This window comes from Nasonia vitripennis, chromosome 2 (assembly GCF_009193385.2).
Source record: "Nasonia vitripennis strain AsymCx chromosome 2, Nvit_psr_1.1, whole genome shotgun sequence".
Classification (NCBI taxonomy): Eukaryota; Metazoa; Arthropoda; class Insecta; order Hymenoptera; family Pteromalidae; genus Nasonia; species Nasonia vitripennis.
In genome coordinates, this window is record NC_045758.1 from 17549030 (window position 1) to 17563340 (window position 14311).

The following is a 14311-nucleotide window of genomic DNA, read 5'->3' on the forward strand; positions in this document are numbered from 1 at the left end:
GTCATGCGTGCCCATTTCGTGCCGGCACGTTTTCAGCATTTTCAGAGCACCCCCAATAACATCACGTGCTGGGCATTTTTCGGGCATGCGTGCTCGTCACGCGTGCTGTCGATGTGCAGGCAATGTGCCGACATGCGTGGACAAAAATCTTTAAAATTTTTTTCCCGCCACGCTGGACGGCACGTTGGCGGCATAGTGCGAGCACGCGTGCTCAGCACGAGTGCTGTCAATATGACGACACGAAATGTTGGCACATTGGCGACACAAAATGCCGATCCATGGCCGATTTTTCGAACGTTTGCATGCCGGCAATGTGCCAGCATTATGACAGCACCGCGCGCTGCATGCGTTGAGCAATTCGTGAGCATGCGTGCCTCGACACGCGTGCTCGCACAGTGCTGTCATTTTGATGGATTACCGTGCTCCGCGCGAAAATTTGAACCAACACGCGAGACAGCACGTTGGCGGCACGCGCGTGCTGCATGATTTCGGCACTCGTGCCCGCTTTTCGATGGCATTCCAGGAGCACGCGTGCAGACACTTGAAGAAGCTAGGTGCTGGCATGCGTGCTGCATGCGTGCGGCACAGGTGCATCATATACGGGGCATTTGGACGACACGCGTGCGCATCTTTTAAAATTCGGCTAAGTCCCGAGACCGATAATTGTCTATGGAAAAAACAGCTTCAGGGCGCTGTGTACTATCAAAATGATTTAATTACGAGTTGTACCCTATGATAGATGATTGCTCAAACGTACATCAGTTTGAAAATTACTATTTTCACAATTAAAATTTGATTAATGTAACACATCCTCTTGACGTGCCGCACGTCGTGCTGTCACTGTGCCGTCCAGTTGCTGTCATTTATTACTTTTTTTATTCTCTCCAAACCGAATTACATTTAAACATTATTTTATTACATAATTCTAATTATTAGCGATAATTATTAGGTGCAATTGTGCATCAAATTGTAAGAAGAGTTGTGGCTCAGAGGCTAGAGCTTCGGACTTCTGATCCAAAGATCGTGAGTTCCAGCCCTACACCCGGCAGATTTTTTTTTCTTACATAAAATTTTTTTTATACTATATAACAAAATTTATTAATTATTTATGATGTAGATGCTTAGTTATGCGTTCTAACTAATTTTTATATGCGATAAAATCGCTCCCCGCCGGCCATATGCCTGCATACGAGGAGCATGCCGTGCCGTGCGAAAAATACGCGTCCACGAAATCGGGAACATGCGCGCAAAATGCCTGCATACGAACGGCATTATGCTCGCATTTTATCGGCACCCGTGCTGGACAGATCCACCACGGAAGCAAGCAAAATGCTCGGTCATATGCTCGTCATATGACTTTCATGTGCGGATGCAAGTGGACCGTCATGCGTGCCCATTTCGTGCCGGCACGTTTTCAGCATTTTCAGAGCACGCTGTTATCTGGGTGGGTCTTGAGGACGTCACAATGCCGGCACGAGCGGCCCGCTTAATTAAGCGAATTTAAGTGCCGGCACGATGCTTGCACCGCGTGCCGTCATTGTGCTCAGCACAATGCCGTCATTTCCGTGTCCTGGAGCAGGGGTACCTGCCCAGAAAACATCGCATGCTGAGCAATATCAGCGCAACCGTTGCTCGGCGCGTTTGCCGTCATATTGCCGTCATTTTGCGGTCAGCTTTTGTCAGGCGCACTGTAAGCAGGCAAATTGTCAGCACGCGTGCCAACAAATTGCGGGACATGTTGAAGTGACAATTTGCCTGCAATTTTTCAGTACACTGCGCTGTTTGTTTGCAATGCAACTTATCAAAAACAGCGATGATGTTGCAATGCATTTTGTTGTTCAGAAATTAAGTAATTTTTTTAATACAATATCCCGTTTCGGAGCAAGGATGCAAAGCAGACGCCATCATATTTGGAGATGTGTCTTCTGCAGCAGTCTACGTTTACTCTAGCACCGCGCAGTAGTACAAATTGGAGCAGCAGTAGAAGTTTAAATAAACATATTTACAAGAGTTATAAAACGAAAACTATGTGTGTAGTGCAGTTATTAACTCTAGTGCAGTAGTTCTCATGAGTTTTGTGCAGTTCGGAGTCTTCAAAAACATAACCATGAGTATGTATACTTTGACCTAACCTCACAATCAATCTCAGTCATATTTAATCAAAATTAAAACAGAGATTGATTGTTAGGACATTGCATTTGAATTATTCTATAAAATTGTTTACTTCAAGTAATTTGTTTATTTAGCAGGGTCAGTACAAAGTTGTAGCAGTAATTGAACATCGGCCAACAAAGCCATGAACATGCGGTGGGAAGAGGCTGACCATAGGAAGCAGCTTTTTGGAAAAAATAAAATGTATGGTGCAGCAGACAAATATCTTGGTCTTCAAGAAAATGTTGGCTTACATTCCTGCAATCATGTGAAAACTTCCTCTTTGGGTATCGATTTTTCTACATTGTCTAAGTAATGTAGAGTTTTACATGAGTGCCATTGCGTCCCCCTTACTTAGGATGCTGATTTTACATAGTTTGAGAAACAAAAAGAAGAAGAAAATCAATGTCGTCATTTATACTGACACTCATTATCACTTCTCAGCTGAAGATGAAGAAGACGAACAAGTTTGATGAACATTCAAACGACGACCAGCAGCCTCAATTAGATAAGTAACTTTTAATTTATGCTGCGACATTTCTATATTGTAATTGATGTAGATATTCAGAAAGTTATCGTATTTAGCTTTTGCATGAAATATTCGAAAGAGTTAATAGTGTAAAAAGACAAAGTGCGATAATTTTGTGGACATGAAAATAGTTTCGTTAGATTTTGTTACACAGCTGATATATTTGAAATTGTGTTTTCTAGAGGGAAATCAATTAAACTACGTTGGATCACCTTCATGTAGTCACTGGAAAAGCAGAAGTTATCATCGAGGGTAGCAACAGCATAGAAGGCCACTTATGATTTGAACGAGATGAAGAAGCAGTGTATGTCAAAACTTTTACTCGATAAGTATTATTTGAAAATTATTGATAGGTAACGAGTAACCAGCTGCTATACTTTCGTATATCCATTCTACTAGAATGTATGAATATTGCAGTCACAAGTTAACTGCATTGTATCTGCTATTATCTATAAAACAATCTTACTCGCAATATGTACAATCAAGTAATATTTTTTATAGAAATAAGCAGAGGTTATTAGTTAGCTGGTAATACATGTATTTCTACATTCTAAGACATTTTTATATCCACTAGGTTATAATATTTAATATTAGAATTTTTCCAAAAGTTTTTTATTATCATTTTGAATTTAAGAGATTCAAAATTCGCGCCGCTGGACATGCGCGCGACTGCGCCGTATGCGCGCGATTTTCTTATGTTTTATCTCCTGTTTAAATTACCGAGAATTGTCGTTCATTCTTGCTTTAGCGACTTGTGCGTGAAGAGCTTAGAAATTTTCTCGAGCGACAATTATTGATCATCAATAATTATCTATCTTGCATTGCAATCTTGTTTGTTCAATTGTCAAGTGTAGTAAGTGTAATATTATGTTTTAACAAAAATACCAATTTGTAATAAACAAACTTGCTCCTCAGAACCCAATCGTTGATAAGTTGAGAGGCAATTCCTGGAAAAGCTGTACATCGCGCCCACCTCGCCTGCGTACATCTGCGGCTAGAAGGAGGCTGTCCAGGCGGCTGTACAGGAAAGCCCAGCCTTATCAGCTGCGAGTGAAAAGCTGACAGTTCATCAGTCTCCAGCAACATCAACTGGACGACTCTCAACATTTCCTTTTTATTTGCCATAGATTCCCATCGTATAAATTTACAGTTTTTGTTTACAATATATTTGTAGTTGCAGGTTCACAAACGGAGAGCAGATTTAAGAAGCTGACCATCCATCGCACTTTCCAATAACATCATCTTGGAGGACTCTCAACTGGATTGCTATCTAGCAGGTATGTGTTGAACAAAATTTGTTAAGTCAAGTTTGCTGAGACAAATAGCTTTGTAGTGTTTTTTATAGTAACTATACAATTTTAGAGACCTCAAACTAAAAAAGAAAATTAATTTCACTGGTCATGCTGTTGCTGTTCAATTTGCTCGACATGCTGTTTCAATTCTTTTTTGGATAGAGGTCTCTAAAATTGTACAGTTATTATAAAAAGTATTGCAAAACTATCTGTCGATGCAGATATCATTTAACTCTATCCTGTAGCACTGTTTACCTATATAGCCAGACGCGCATACCAGTTTGCGGGTGTGTCTTTACAGGTAAAGTATGACACAGAGTAGAGTTAAATGAAATCTGCTACGGTAGATAGTTTTGTAATAGGTTTTATAATAACTGTAGAAGTTTAGAGACCTCAATCTAAAAAAGAAAATTAATTTCACTAGTCAAGAACCTTTTAGAATTCATACACTGACAAGATTTTTCAATTCTTTCTTGGATAGAGGTCAGTAAAATTGTACAGTTGTTATAAAAAGTTATTATTTTAGAAAACAGATCAATTTGTATTGTGCAAAATGTTATTAAAATGGAAAATGATGATTGTTACTTATTAGTAAAGCCTTTTGAAGTAATCGAAAATTTTTTTGAGAGTCCTCGTGCTTCTACATCAATTGGTCATATACTGTGTTCGCAGTTATCTTCTCAAATTTCTCTCGTTAAGCTTGATAAGGTGGTAGCTAAATGTTTTAGAATGCCATACTGGGCAGAACTTCCGACAAAAGATGTAGTTCGTGATTTTCATATCGTAGTTAGTTTGTGGTCTTCGCATGAAACACTCGCTTAGTTTAATTTCTTTTAGTATTTATATCAATTTTTCTTATTTAATATTTTTTCAGATTACTAATATTATTAGTAGTAGTAAGATTATTGCAATCATTGTCTCTTAATTTTAACTGTATTAATTATTGTAATTTAATTACTTAGATGAGTCTCAACAAAAATCAAGGAGCACTGGATCCTCGCATTGCAGACCAAAATCTGATGCGGAAAATGGCTTCGCTGAAATCTTTTTCCACCAGCAGCTCAAGGAAGCAGAGTGGAAATCAGCAGCTGCCTCCACGACCACTGCCTCGCTCTGATTCTAGGGCACACAAAACACCTGCACAAAAACCCGACAACCATCCATACACAGCAACCCAATCACAAACACCACCACAGAAGACACCTACAACATACAACCGAACACCGCATACAGTCACGAAACAATCACTAAATTATCTACAAACACACAAACAACAGCTACCAAACGTTGCACAAACACAGAACGTACAACGCACACAAACAACATTACAAGAACTCTCGACACAGACACACAATCCATCACACGTACAGCAATTTCATCGACGTTTTGTTTCAGATGTAGTTGGTGCAGTAGATGGTTCTGAATTTATTCCGACAAGAAAATCATCCCTTCCACTTGCTTCAGGACCATCAGTATCTTCAGCTTCAGCCCAGCTTGCAGCTCCAGAGAAAAAGTAAATTATCTTGCTCCATTTTATCTATAATTTTCGTGCATTCCTTGTATTCTAAATTACTAATCCATTTCTTCCACATAGCTTAATCTACGACGCGCTTCTCAGAATTGAGGAAAAAATGACGTATGTGTTATTTTTACTGTAAATTATGATAATTACTTGTATTTTAATTTGAATTTCCTATTAACTGTTTCTTTATTAATTTATAGGTTGTTCGATACAAGGCTACAAAACCTCGAAGAACTTGCAACGTAAGTAATTCTTTTTTAAAATTATTTAAAATGAGTAGTACTTGGTATTTTAAATGGTATTAACCTAATATTTCATTTTACAGCAAAATCTATACAATGACGAAACGAGAGACGAAGAAGAAGAGCATGGTTAGAAAAGATCGTCCGGCATTTCTTCCGTTCTCGACAAAAGAAGATCTTCTTTTCTTCGATGATGCGTCGGAAGACGACTACAATGCTTTTGTAAGTCATTTTATTGATTATAATAATTTAGATAGTTTTGCAATACTTTTTATAATAACTGTACAATTTTAGAGACCTCTATCCAAAAAAGAATTGAAAAAGCCTGTCAATGTATGAATTCTAAAAGGTTCTTGACTAGTGAAATTAATTTTCTTTTATAGATTGAGGTCTCTAAAATTTTACAGTTATTATAAAACCTATTACAAAACTATCTACCGTAGCAGATTTCATTTAACTCTACTCTGTGTCATACTTTACCTGCAAAGACATACCCGCCAAGTGGTACTGCGCGTCTGGCTATATAGGTAAACAGTGACCCAGGGTAGAGTTAAATGAAATCTGCTTCGACAGAAAGTTTAGCAATACTTTTTATAATAACTGTACAATTTTAAAGACCTCTATCCAACAAAAGAATTGAAAAAACCTGTCAATGTATGAATTCTAAAAGGTTCTTGACTAGTGAAATTAATTTTCTTTTATAGATTGAGGTCTCTAAAATTTTACAGTTATTATAAAACCTATTACAAAACTATCTACCGTAGCAGATTTTATTTAACTTAACCCTGTGACACTGTTTACCTGAACAGCCAGACGCGCAAACTGGTAATGCGCCTCTGGCTGTTCAGGTAAACAGTGTCACAGGGTGAAGTTAAATGAAATCTGCTTCGGTAGATAGATAAAAGACAGGCTGAAGATCAAGGCATGAAGGACAATAAGGTCCAAAAAAAAATTCGTTTGGACGATGACGATGAGACCGCGACGCTACCTTCTGAGTCCACGGATGAAGAAGACACAAGGGCTGAAGAAGAAGCGAGGCTTGCTGCCGAAAAGAAGGCCAGACGTGCTGCTCGAGAGACGAGGCTTGCTGCCGAAGAGGAGGCCAAGCGCGCTGCTCAAGAGGAGGCCCGACGTGCTGCCGAAGAGGAGGCCCGACGTGCTGCTCGAGAGAAGGCTCGACGTGCTGCTCGAGAGGCGAGGGTTGCTGCCGAAGAGGAGGCTAAGCGTGCTGCTCGAGAGGAGGCGAGGCTTGTTGCCGAAGATGAGAGGGCTGCTGCCGAAGAGGAGGCGAGGCTTGCTGCCGAATATGAGAGGGCTGCCGCCGAAGAGAATGCGAGGGCTGCTGCCAATTCCTACGACAGAGGGAATCATCTTGAGCCAACCGCTGATGACTCCACTGAGGAACAGTTTGTAGATGAAGATGGACACGAATACGACACCGGAATACCCAGGGACAGAGACGACAACGAATACTGCGACGAAAACCCGACAGACGAAAACAGCGACATAAATTTGACGGAAAACAGCAACGGACTCTATGACAAATACGAAATACAGGAGATTTACGACAACGAACAGACGAAAAAATCGTGTGCACTATTGCACCAAACGGTGCCCTTCAATATTTCACTTTGAACACAGATACAGCAAATGATTAATTTTATTATTCATTGTTTCTATTTTATATAATTAATGTATACCATTTGCTGTATCTGTGGTATTTATTTATTTATTTATACATTAAATATTTTCTGTTTCAGGTAAATGCAGTAGCGCTTTTTTACAGTTTTTACCATTATTTTTATATTACATTTGTATATTTATTTAAAGTTTTTTCATAAAACTGTAAGAGAGCGCTGGAGGGGCTAAGAAAGAGATGAGCCTCACAGGGAAGGGCGAGGTCGGGGCCCTTTCCAACCACCCCCCAAATAAAAAATTAATATAATTTCTTTGATTTATTTCAGGATTTCCTTTTGCAATCCATCCGCAGCCCACTTTCGTACTAGTTAATCTATACATCAGGTAAATGTTTATTGAATATATTAATTATATATTATAATAACAATTTTAATATTATATTTATTCATTATTTGTTTTACAGGTTTGCTGTTTACTACTTCAATAACCTGATGTCCATTGGCAAATAATTTTATACTTGTTGTATTTAAAAAAAATGTTTGAATGTTCTAATAAAATTAAAAAATAAATAAATTTGTAGATTTTTGAATTTGCGCGCCTTTATTTGTAGATTTGTAGGTTAGGAACGCTCGCCGAATGCGCATCCGCGCTGTCAAAATAACCGCAATATGCCTGCAATATGACGGCGTGCACGCCGGCATTTTGCGCGGCGTACAGCGCCGCGATCCGCGCGCTCGGCAATTTGACCGCAACTTGACGTCAAAAAGCCGGGGTAGTTTGCCCGCTCGTGCGCGGCGTGCGCGACGTCATGTTGCCTTCAAATTGCTTGCATTTTGCCTTGCGATGTTTTCTGGGTGGACGTTACGTGTGGCCCATTCCGTGCAGTCTCAGTGCCGTCATACGGCCGACATCATGTTATCGGGGCGCAGCGACTGCATAGCGTGCCGTCGCTGTGTCGTCCTGGCGTTGTTGTTCGCGGAAGGGTCGAAAATTTTTCGGAGCACGAGATGCTGTCTCTGTGCTATCGTGTGTGCCGTTGTTATGCCGTTGTTGTGCTAGTGATGCCGGTGGTTCTCCGAATTATGTGCGACCGGATTTTGCCTCTTTTCCGGAGAATTCTTGAAACTGAGCTGTGTCGATCGAGTTGCTGTTCATTCGAGCTGAGGATATTTGATCATCTTGCATCCGCTGACGAAGCTTCCCAGAGGTTTTTTCAGAGCAGATTTGGACCAGGATCATCCGCAAGAACAGCAAAAGTTAAGTATCAACAAATAATAAGGCGAGATTTACAGTTAATGTTAGGGCTGTTAGTTTTTAGGTTAGAAAGAATCAACTTAGCTCAATCTTTTAGATTGTATAAAATCTTTTGGTATAAATTATGTATAAGATTAGGTCATTTCGCTCTCGTAAACCCCTGGACGAATGCAGTCCGGCTTATAGAGCTCGTAGGATACATTATTTCAACAAAACTCTAGAAAAGTCTTTGGACGCGAATCAGATTGTTAGTGTACCTCAGGATATCGTTAAGTCATCAATAAGCTTTTCTGCAGAAAGTGCTAATAGTGATAGGTACTCTGTGAGTGATGATGATGTGCAAATGTGTAAAAATGTGTGTGACAATGATCATTATAGTGTGCATGCAACGGACTCTGCTGATGAGGTTTTGGATTTAGCGTCATCGTCCTCTGATGAATCCAATAATTCTTATCAGGAAAATTTAGAAGATTTTGAAAGTAGACTTGCAGAAGCATTCACCAGCACATACATGACGCATGTTCAAGTGAAAGCTGTTCTTCAAGTCATCCGGTCTCATGAATGTTTTTCAACCATTCATGTAGATCCTAGATCTGTATTAAAAACTCCAGTTGTTTCAGCTCCTACAACATACGTTATTTCGAATTCTCCAAGCTACTGATTTGAAACTGATTCCTGATATTCTTCAAGTTGACCTCAACACCAATGGTGCATCTCTAGATAAAAACAGTAAAATTGTGATGTGGCCAATCCAAATTCGAATTCCCAACATCCCAGGAAGTGCTGCTGAAGTGGTGGGCATATATAGAGGTTCAGGCAAACCATCAAGTGCCAAAGAATTTTTCAAGCCAAGTGTAGATGAATTACTCGTTCTTTTTGAGGATGGATTAGAATTTTGTGGTTCGGTTAAAGTTGTTGATTTTAGATGTCTAATCGCAGATGGACCTGCTCGTGCTTTTGCATTAGATCATCGTGGACACAATTACACTGCCCCTTGCTCTAGGTGTTGGATTAGAGGTTGGTGTTTACGTGCAGGAGTGATGGTGTATGAAGGTACAGTTTTTGTGGCTCGCACTGAAGAGGAGTATTTATCAAGAGTCGATATTCTTCATCACAAAGGACTAGAATGCCCTATTGGTGTGCTTCCCATCAATCAGATGTCAAGCACAGTGTTTGATTACATGCACTTGGTTTGTCCAAGTGTAATGGAGAAAATATTTCAAGGATTAATTGATGGAAAATTTTCTAAGTCAGCAAAACTGTCGTCTGCTGAGGTTCAAGTTTTAGCTAATAGATTAGAAAAGGTTAAAGAGTACTGTCCAGATGATTTTGCTAGGAAGCCAGTCAATGTTTCAAAACATGGCAAGTTCAAAGCTACCGAACATAGACAGATTCTCTTGTATAGTGGTCCTGTCATATTTTATGGTCTTCTGAATTCTGATGCTCTTTACAAGCACTTTCTTCTGCTTCATGTAGCAATCAGAATTCTTGTAAATCCTCTGTCGACAATAGAATCAATTGACTATGCTGAAAATTGCATTAAATTATTTATCGAGTCAGCTTCTGAGATTTACGGAATCGAATTTTTATCTTACAATGTTCATGCTCTTTTACATATAGCAGACGACGTTAGATCTTTTGGCTCGTTGGATTCTTATTCTGCTTTTCCATATGAGAATAATATGTCCTATTTCAGGAAGTTATGCAGAAAGCCTAACCAACCTCTTCAACAAATTGCCAATAGACGAGCAGAAAATTGTCAGGTAAATGTTCATAAACAACGTGACAAAAATTCTATTAAATTTATTGGTGCACATTCACTAGGCCCAGAACCTCCATTTGAAAATTTAAATTATTCACAGTATAGGAAAGTTGTTCAGGGAAGCTACTCTTTATCTATTTCCAAACCAGATAGTACTATCATTCTTAGAAATGGGGCTATCTACATAATTCAAAATATAATCCAATTACAGAATGAATGTTATCTTCTTGTTAAGCGGTTTTTGACAATTGAAAATTTTTTTGATCTTCCTTGTTCCTCTTCAACAGTTGATGTATTTCTCTGTTCTCGTTTATCTTCAGATGATATATTAGTTAGCTTAGAAGAGGTCGATAATAAATGTTTTAGAATGCCATATTGGCAGAATCAGCCTACAGTAGATATGCAATCAGGATACTTTGTTGTGCTAGGCTATTATCCTCGTTTAAAGTTTAAAATATTAAATCACGTATAAATTGTAATTTAAGTTAGTTAATATATTTAATACTTTTATTATTTTATTTTTAATATTTCAAATTGTACATGCAAAAATACACAAATTTTTATGTATAAATTATAGATGTCAAAGGAGCAGTTTAAAGAAGCTGGTGTAATTCCTGCCAATGTGGCTAATGCACGGATGATGCAGAAGATGATGTCGATCCAGAATGCAGCTAATACACTGCACCACTCCGAGGCCTCCAAGAACGTCTACAGGTCGATGAGTGCACTCACTTCATCATCAGCAGTTGCCACGAAGCAGACATTTACACAACAATCAAACATCCAAGCAACATTCACACCTAAAAGGCCCAGCAAGATCATTCAAACAAATAATATTGGGAAATCACACACCAAACCAGGTATTCTAAGAAATTCACTAACACAAAAACCACTCACACAACAACAACCACTCACACAACAACAACCACTCACACAACAACAAACACTCACACAACAACCACTCAGACAACAACAATCACTCACACAACGAAAACCACTCGCACAACAACAACCACTCACACAACAACAACCACGCAACCAACAAAAACCACTTGCCCAACCCACAAATCAATCATGCTCAATGCAAGTCAAACAAAATGAAACATTTACACCAAAATTCCCACGAACAAAACCACACATACAAGAAAAAACACTCACACCAGAACAACTACTCACACCAGAACTCCCACGAACACAACCACACACACCAGAAAAAACAATCACACCTGGTCAACACCCATAACCAGGAGCAACTTTGACTCAATCAGGTAAGACATTTGAATTTTTTTTTATCTAAATTGATCATGAGTTAATTAATTCATTCCTTTTTTTGCATTTTAGGATCTCAATCCCCTTCTGATCTTGCTGTTGTGAAAGACATTTTGAAAAACCATGGGTAAGATTTTAATACATTTGCAAAGTTAAAAAAGATTTATCGTTAACATGCTGATGAATATTGTAGGGAAATCTTAAAAAGAGTGGACGAAAGGACTGCGTGAGTACAATTTTTCTTTATTATGCTTTATAGCAGTAATTACCAAAATAATAATTTATTATTTAATTTTCAGAGAATGCTACAGAATGCTAAAGCAGCTGATCTATAAGAAGAAACTGACGATAAAGGATCTTCCGAAGTGTTTGCCATTCAAGAACACTCAAGATCTACTAGATTTCAATAACGTCTCTGAAGATGAATATCAAGAAGTTGTAAGGCCTTGATGATTACTGTGAAGACCCTGCAAGACTTCAACATCATATTGTTAACATTTCTTTATTGTTCGTTCAGAAAGCGAGAAGTGTGCCAAGCTGCAGAGCAAGCACGCTTCGAGGACATATTTTCACCTATGCGCACCTAGGGCTTTCTGAAAAGCCTCCAAATACACACAGTTTTCACAGAATTCATTCTGAGGGCTGCTGTGCCAAGTTTTGAGTCTCAAGAATTCACCTGTTTTTATATAATGCAAAATGTAAATATTTTTAGTTCGAAAAATGGTCTCTTTCTCATTTGGTTAGTTTCTGAGACTCAAAACTAAGTAGACCAGCCCTCAGAATAAATTCTGTGAAAACTGTGTGTATAAAGTTTTAGAAGGCAGAAAGCAACAAAGTGGGAAAAATCCCCTCGCTCCGTGTCTGCTTGGAGGCTTTTCAGACCTCCTGCTTTCTGAATAGTAATGAAACTTTTAAGGCATCATTATACGATGTCTCAGGGGTTACACAACCATTATCACGTTTTCAGCAGAAGAAAGTTATTAGAAAAACCTTTTTTTAACTTTGAACTTCCAAAATCTCGTATATCTGGGAACTGCTCCCTGCTGGAGACATGATAATAGTCCTGTAGTTCCTAAGAGACTTCAACAGTCTTCAACAATATCATTTTTCGTTATATACACATTCGTTTATTTTTTAGGTCTTTTATCTGCAACACATTGGAGGTGCTAACCATGATGATGCTGCTGCACTTTATTTTAAGAAAAGCTTCAAAATTGAGGATGATGACCTGCCCAAAAATGTAACTTGGCTTGGTTCAAAAACCAAGACACTGACGGCTCTCAAGGACACGCGGTTTGCTACAGCTTGTGGAAGTATGTACATTATTAATTATTATTATAATAAACTGGAAAAATTATTAATAACTTTAATTGGATATTTTTATATTCAAATTAATTGTTTCAGGCGCAATGTCGGACAGTAAAAATTTCGATAAGCCTACTAACTCAAACTTCGCCACAGCCATGACTAAGGCTTTGAAGTCGCTGAAAGAAGATTATCGCCGAAGAAAGGCTAAGCGCGCTCGCACCGATAATTTGCAAGTCGACAACATCCAGCAGCCACAAAATAAGAGGGCAAGAGTCGTCCCAAATCATGAAAATATATATGAGCATCTTCTTGACTCTGATGTAGAAACCGAGCTGCCCAAAGAGCAGGATCTAGTCGATGAAGATTCTGTAGAACCATCTGCTTTTGAGGATCCTGAAGAACCTACAGAGGCAGATGATAATGAAGAATCTGGAGAACCATTAGAACCATTTGATGGTGAAGAATTTGAAGAAGCTACAGAAGAGCTTGGAGTCCAAGAACAATTGGAAAATGGACCCAACGGTATATATACAAATTTTAAATATTTTCTACAATTGTACTTTAATTCATTTAATTAATATGGCTCGATTTGTATGATTTGTTTTAGCGTACAATGTAACAGTTTTACGAGTTCTGGCCGCACCGGATTTGCAGTCTACAATCTACGGGGAAGCTAACGAGTATGATGAGGCAATTGTTCCCGAGCAGGCAAATAAAGAAAATCTGTTTGAGGACAGCGACACTATCGTCGTCGAGGGACTCACAATTGACGAGTTTGAAAATACGCAGCTCATATATCAAGGATATGAAGAAAATAGAGGAGTATATGGCATCGAAGAAAATTGATACGGTAAATTCCTTTTATTTATTTATTTTACTAATTTTCAAATTCATATATTTTTTCCTACAATAAACTTACGTCATAATTTTTTATTAATTTTGTGTTGCAGTAAGCTAGGAGCCATTCAGCAGTCTTCATTCTGATGCACATATGCCTATTCCGATGGACATCTCTGCGGATATATCTGATCTCATACGTGGTGCTAAGTCACTTATTTATTGATTATTATAGATGCTTTGTAAAGCTTTACGTTTATTTTTGAAATAAATACATTTTCAAAATGTAATATTGTATTTTATTATTTGCCTTTTTAAATATATACAAATTTATATATATATATATATTTAATCGCGCAAAAGCGGCATGCTGGCATAACGCTTCCGCCCCGCCCCCCCAGATAAAATTGCGTCGGCACAGTGCTAGCATAGCGCCAAAATCGTGGAGCACGCGTGCTTGCCAGGTACCTCCGCAATTGCTCGGCATATGCTCAGCATGTGCTCGGT

The 14311-nt window shown here is 38.6% G+C and overlaps 3 protein-coding genes and 1 long non-coding RNA gene across 6 annotated transcripts; all 4 read left to right on the forward strand.

Annotated features, from left to right (window-relative positions):
• Window positions 1-1735: 1735 nt before the first annotated feature.
• LOC107981397 lies at window positions 1736-3910 on the forward strand. Of its 2 annotated transcripts, none has more exons than XR_001729404.3 (4): window positions 1736-2111; window positions 2247-2355; window positions 2863-2984; window positions 3596-3910. It is a non-coding gene; the product is annotated as an uncharacterized LOC107981397 (long non-coding RNA). The 2 variants fall into 2 exon arrangements; XR_004226634.1 differs by having other exon boundaries at window positions 1748-2111; window positions 2250-2355.
• Window positions 3911-4232: 322 nt separating this feature from the next.
• LOC116416110 lies at window positions 4233-6376 on the forward strand. The gene is made up of 4 exons (XM_031922903.1): window positions 4233-5485; window positions 5567-5608; window positions 5695-5736; window positions 5820-6376. The coding sequence occupies exons 1-4, from the start codon at window positions 4935-4937 to the stop codon at window positions 6028-6030; spliced, it is 846 nt and encodes a 281-aa protein (XP_031778763.1). The 5' UTR covers window positions 4233-4934; the 3' UTR covers window positions 6031-6376.
• Window positions 6377-6660: 284 nt separating this feature from the next.
• On the forward strand, window positions 6661-7371 carry LOC116738512 (eukaryotic translation initiation factor 4 gamma-like). The gene has a single exon (XM_032597276.1). It carries the CDS (start codon window positions 6661-6663, stop codon window positions 7369-7371), a length of 711 nt encoding a protein of 236 aa, XP_032453167.1.
• Window positions 7372-7587: 216 nt separating this feature from the next.
• LOC103315449 lies at window positions 7588-14094 on the forward strand. Of its 2 annotated transcripts, XM_031922901.1 has the most exons (11): window positions 7588-7636; window positions 7701-7758; window positions 7838-8630; window positions 10968-11658; window positions 11732-11786; window positions 11853-11885; window positions 11959-12097; window positions 12798-12972; window positions 13064-13489; window positions 13575-13817; window positions 13918-14094. In XM_031922901.1, exons 7-10 carry the CDS (start codon window positions 11972-11974, stop codon window positions 13811-13813), a joined length of 966 nt encoding a protein of 321 aa, XP_031778761.1. In that variant the 5' UTR covers window positions 7588-7636; window positions 7701-7758; window positions 7838-8630; window positions 10968-11658; window positions 11732-11786; window positions 11853-11885; window positions 11959-11971; the 3' UTR covers window positions 13814-13817; window positions 13918-14094. The 2 variants fall into 2 exon arrangements, 1 of the variants encoding a protein (XP_031778761.1); XR_004344620.1 differs by lacking the exons at window positions 13064-13489; window positions 13575-13817; window positions 13918-14094 and having other exon boundaries at window positions 11959-12149; window positions 12798-12909.
• Window positions 14095-14311: the final 217 nt, after the last annotated feature.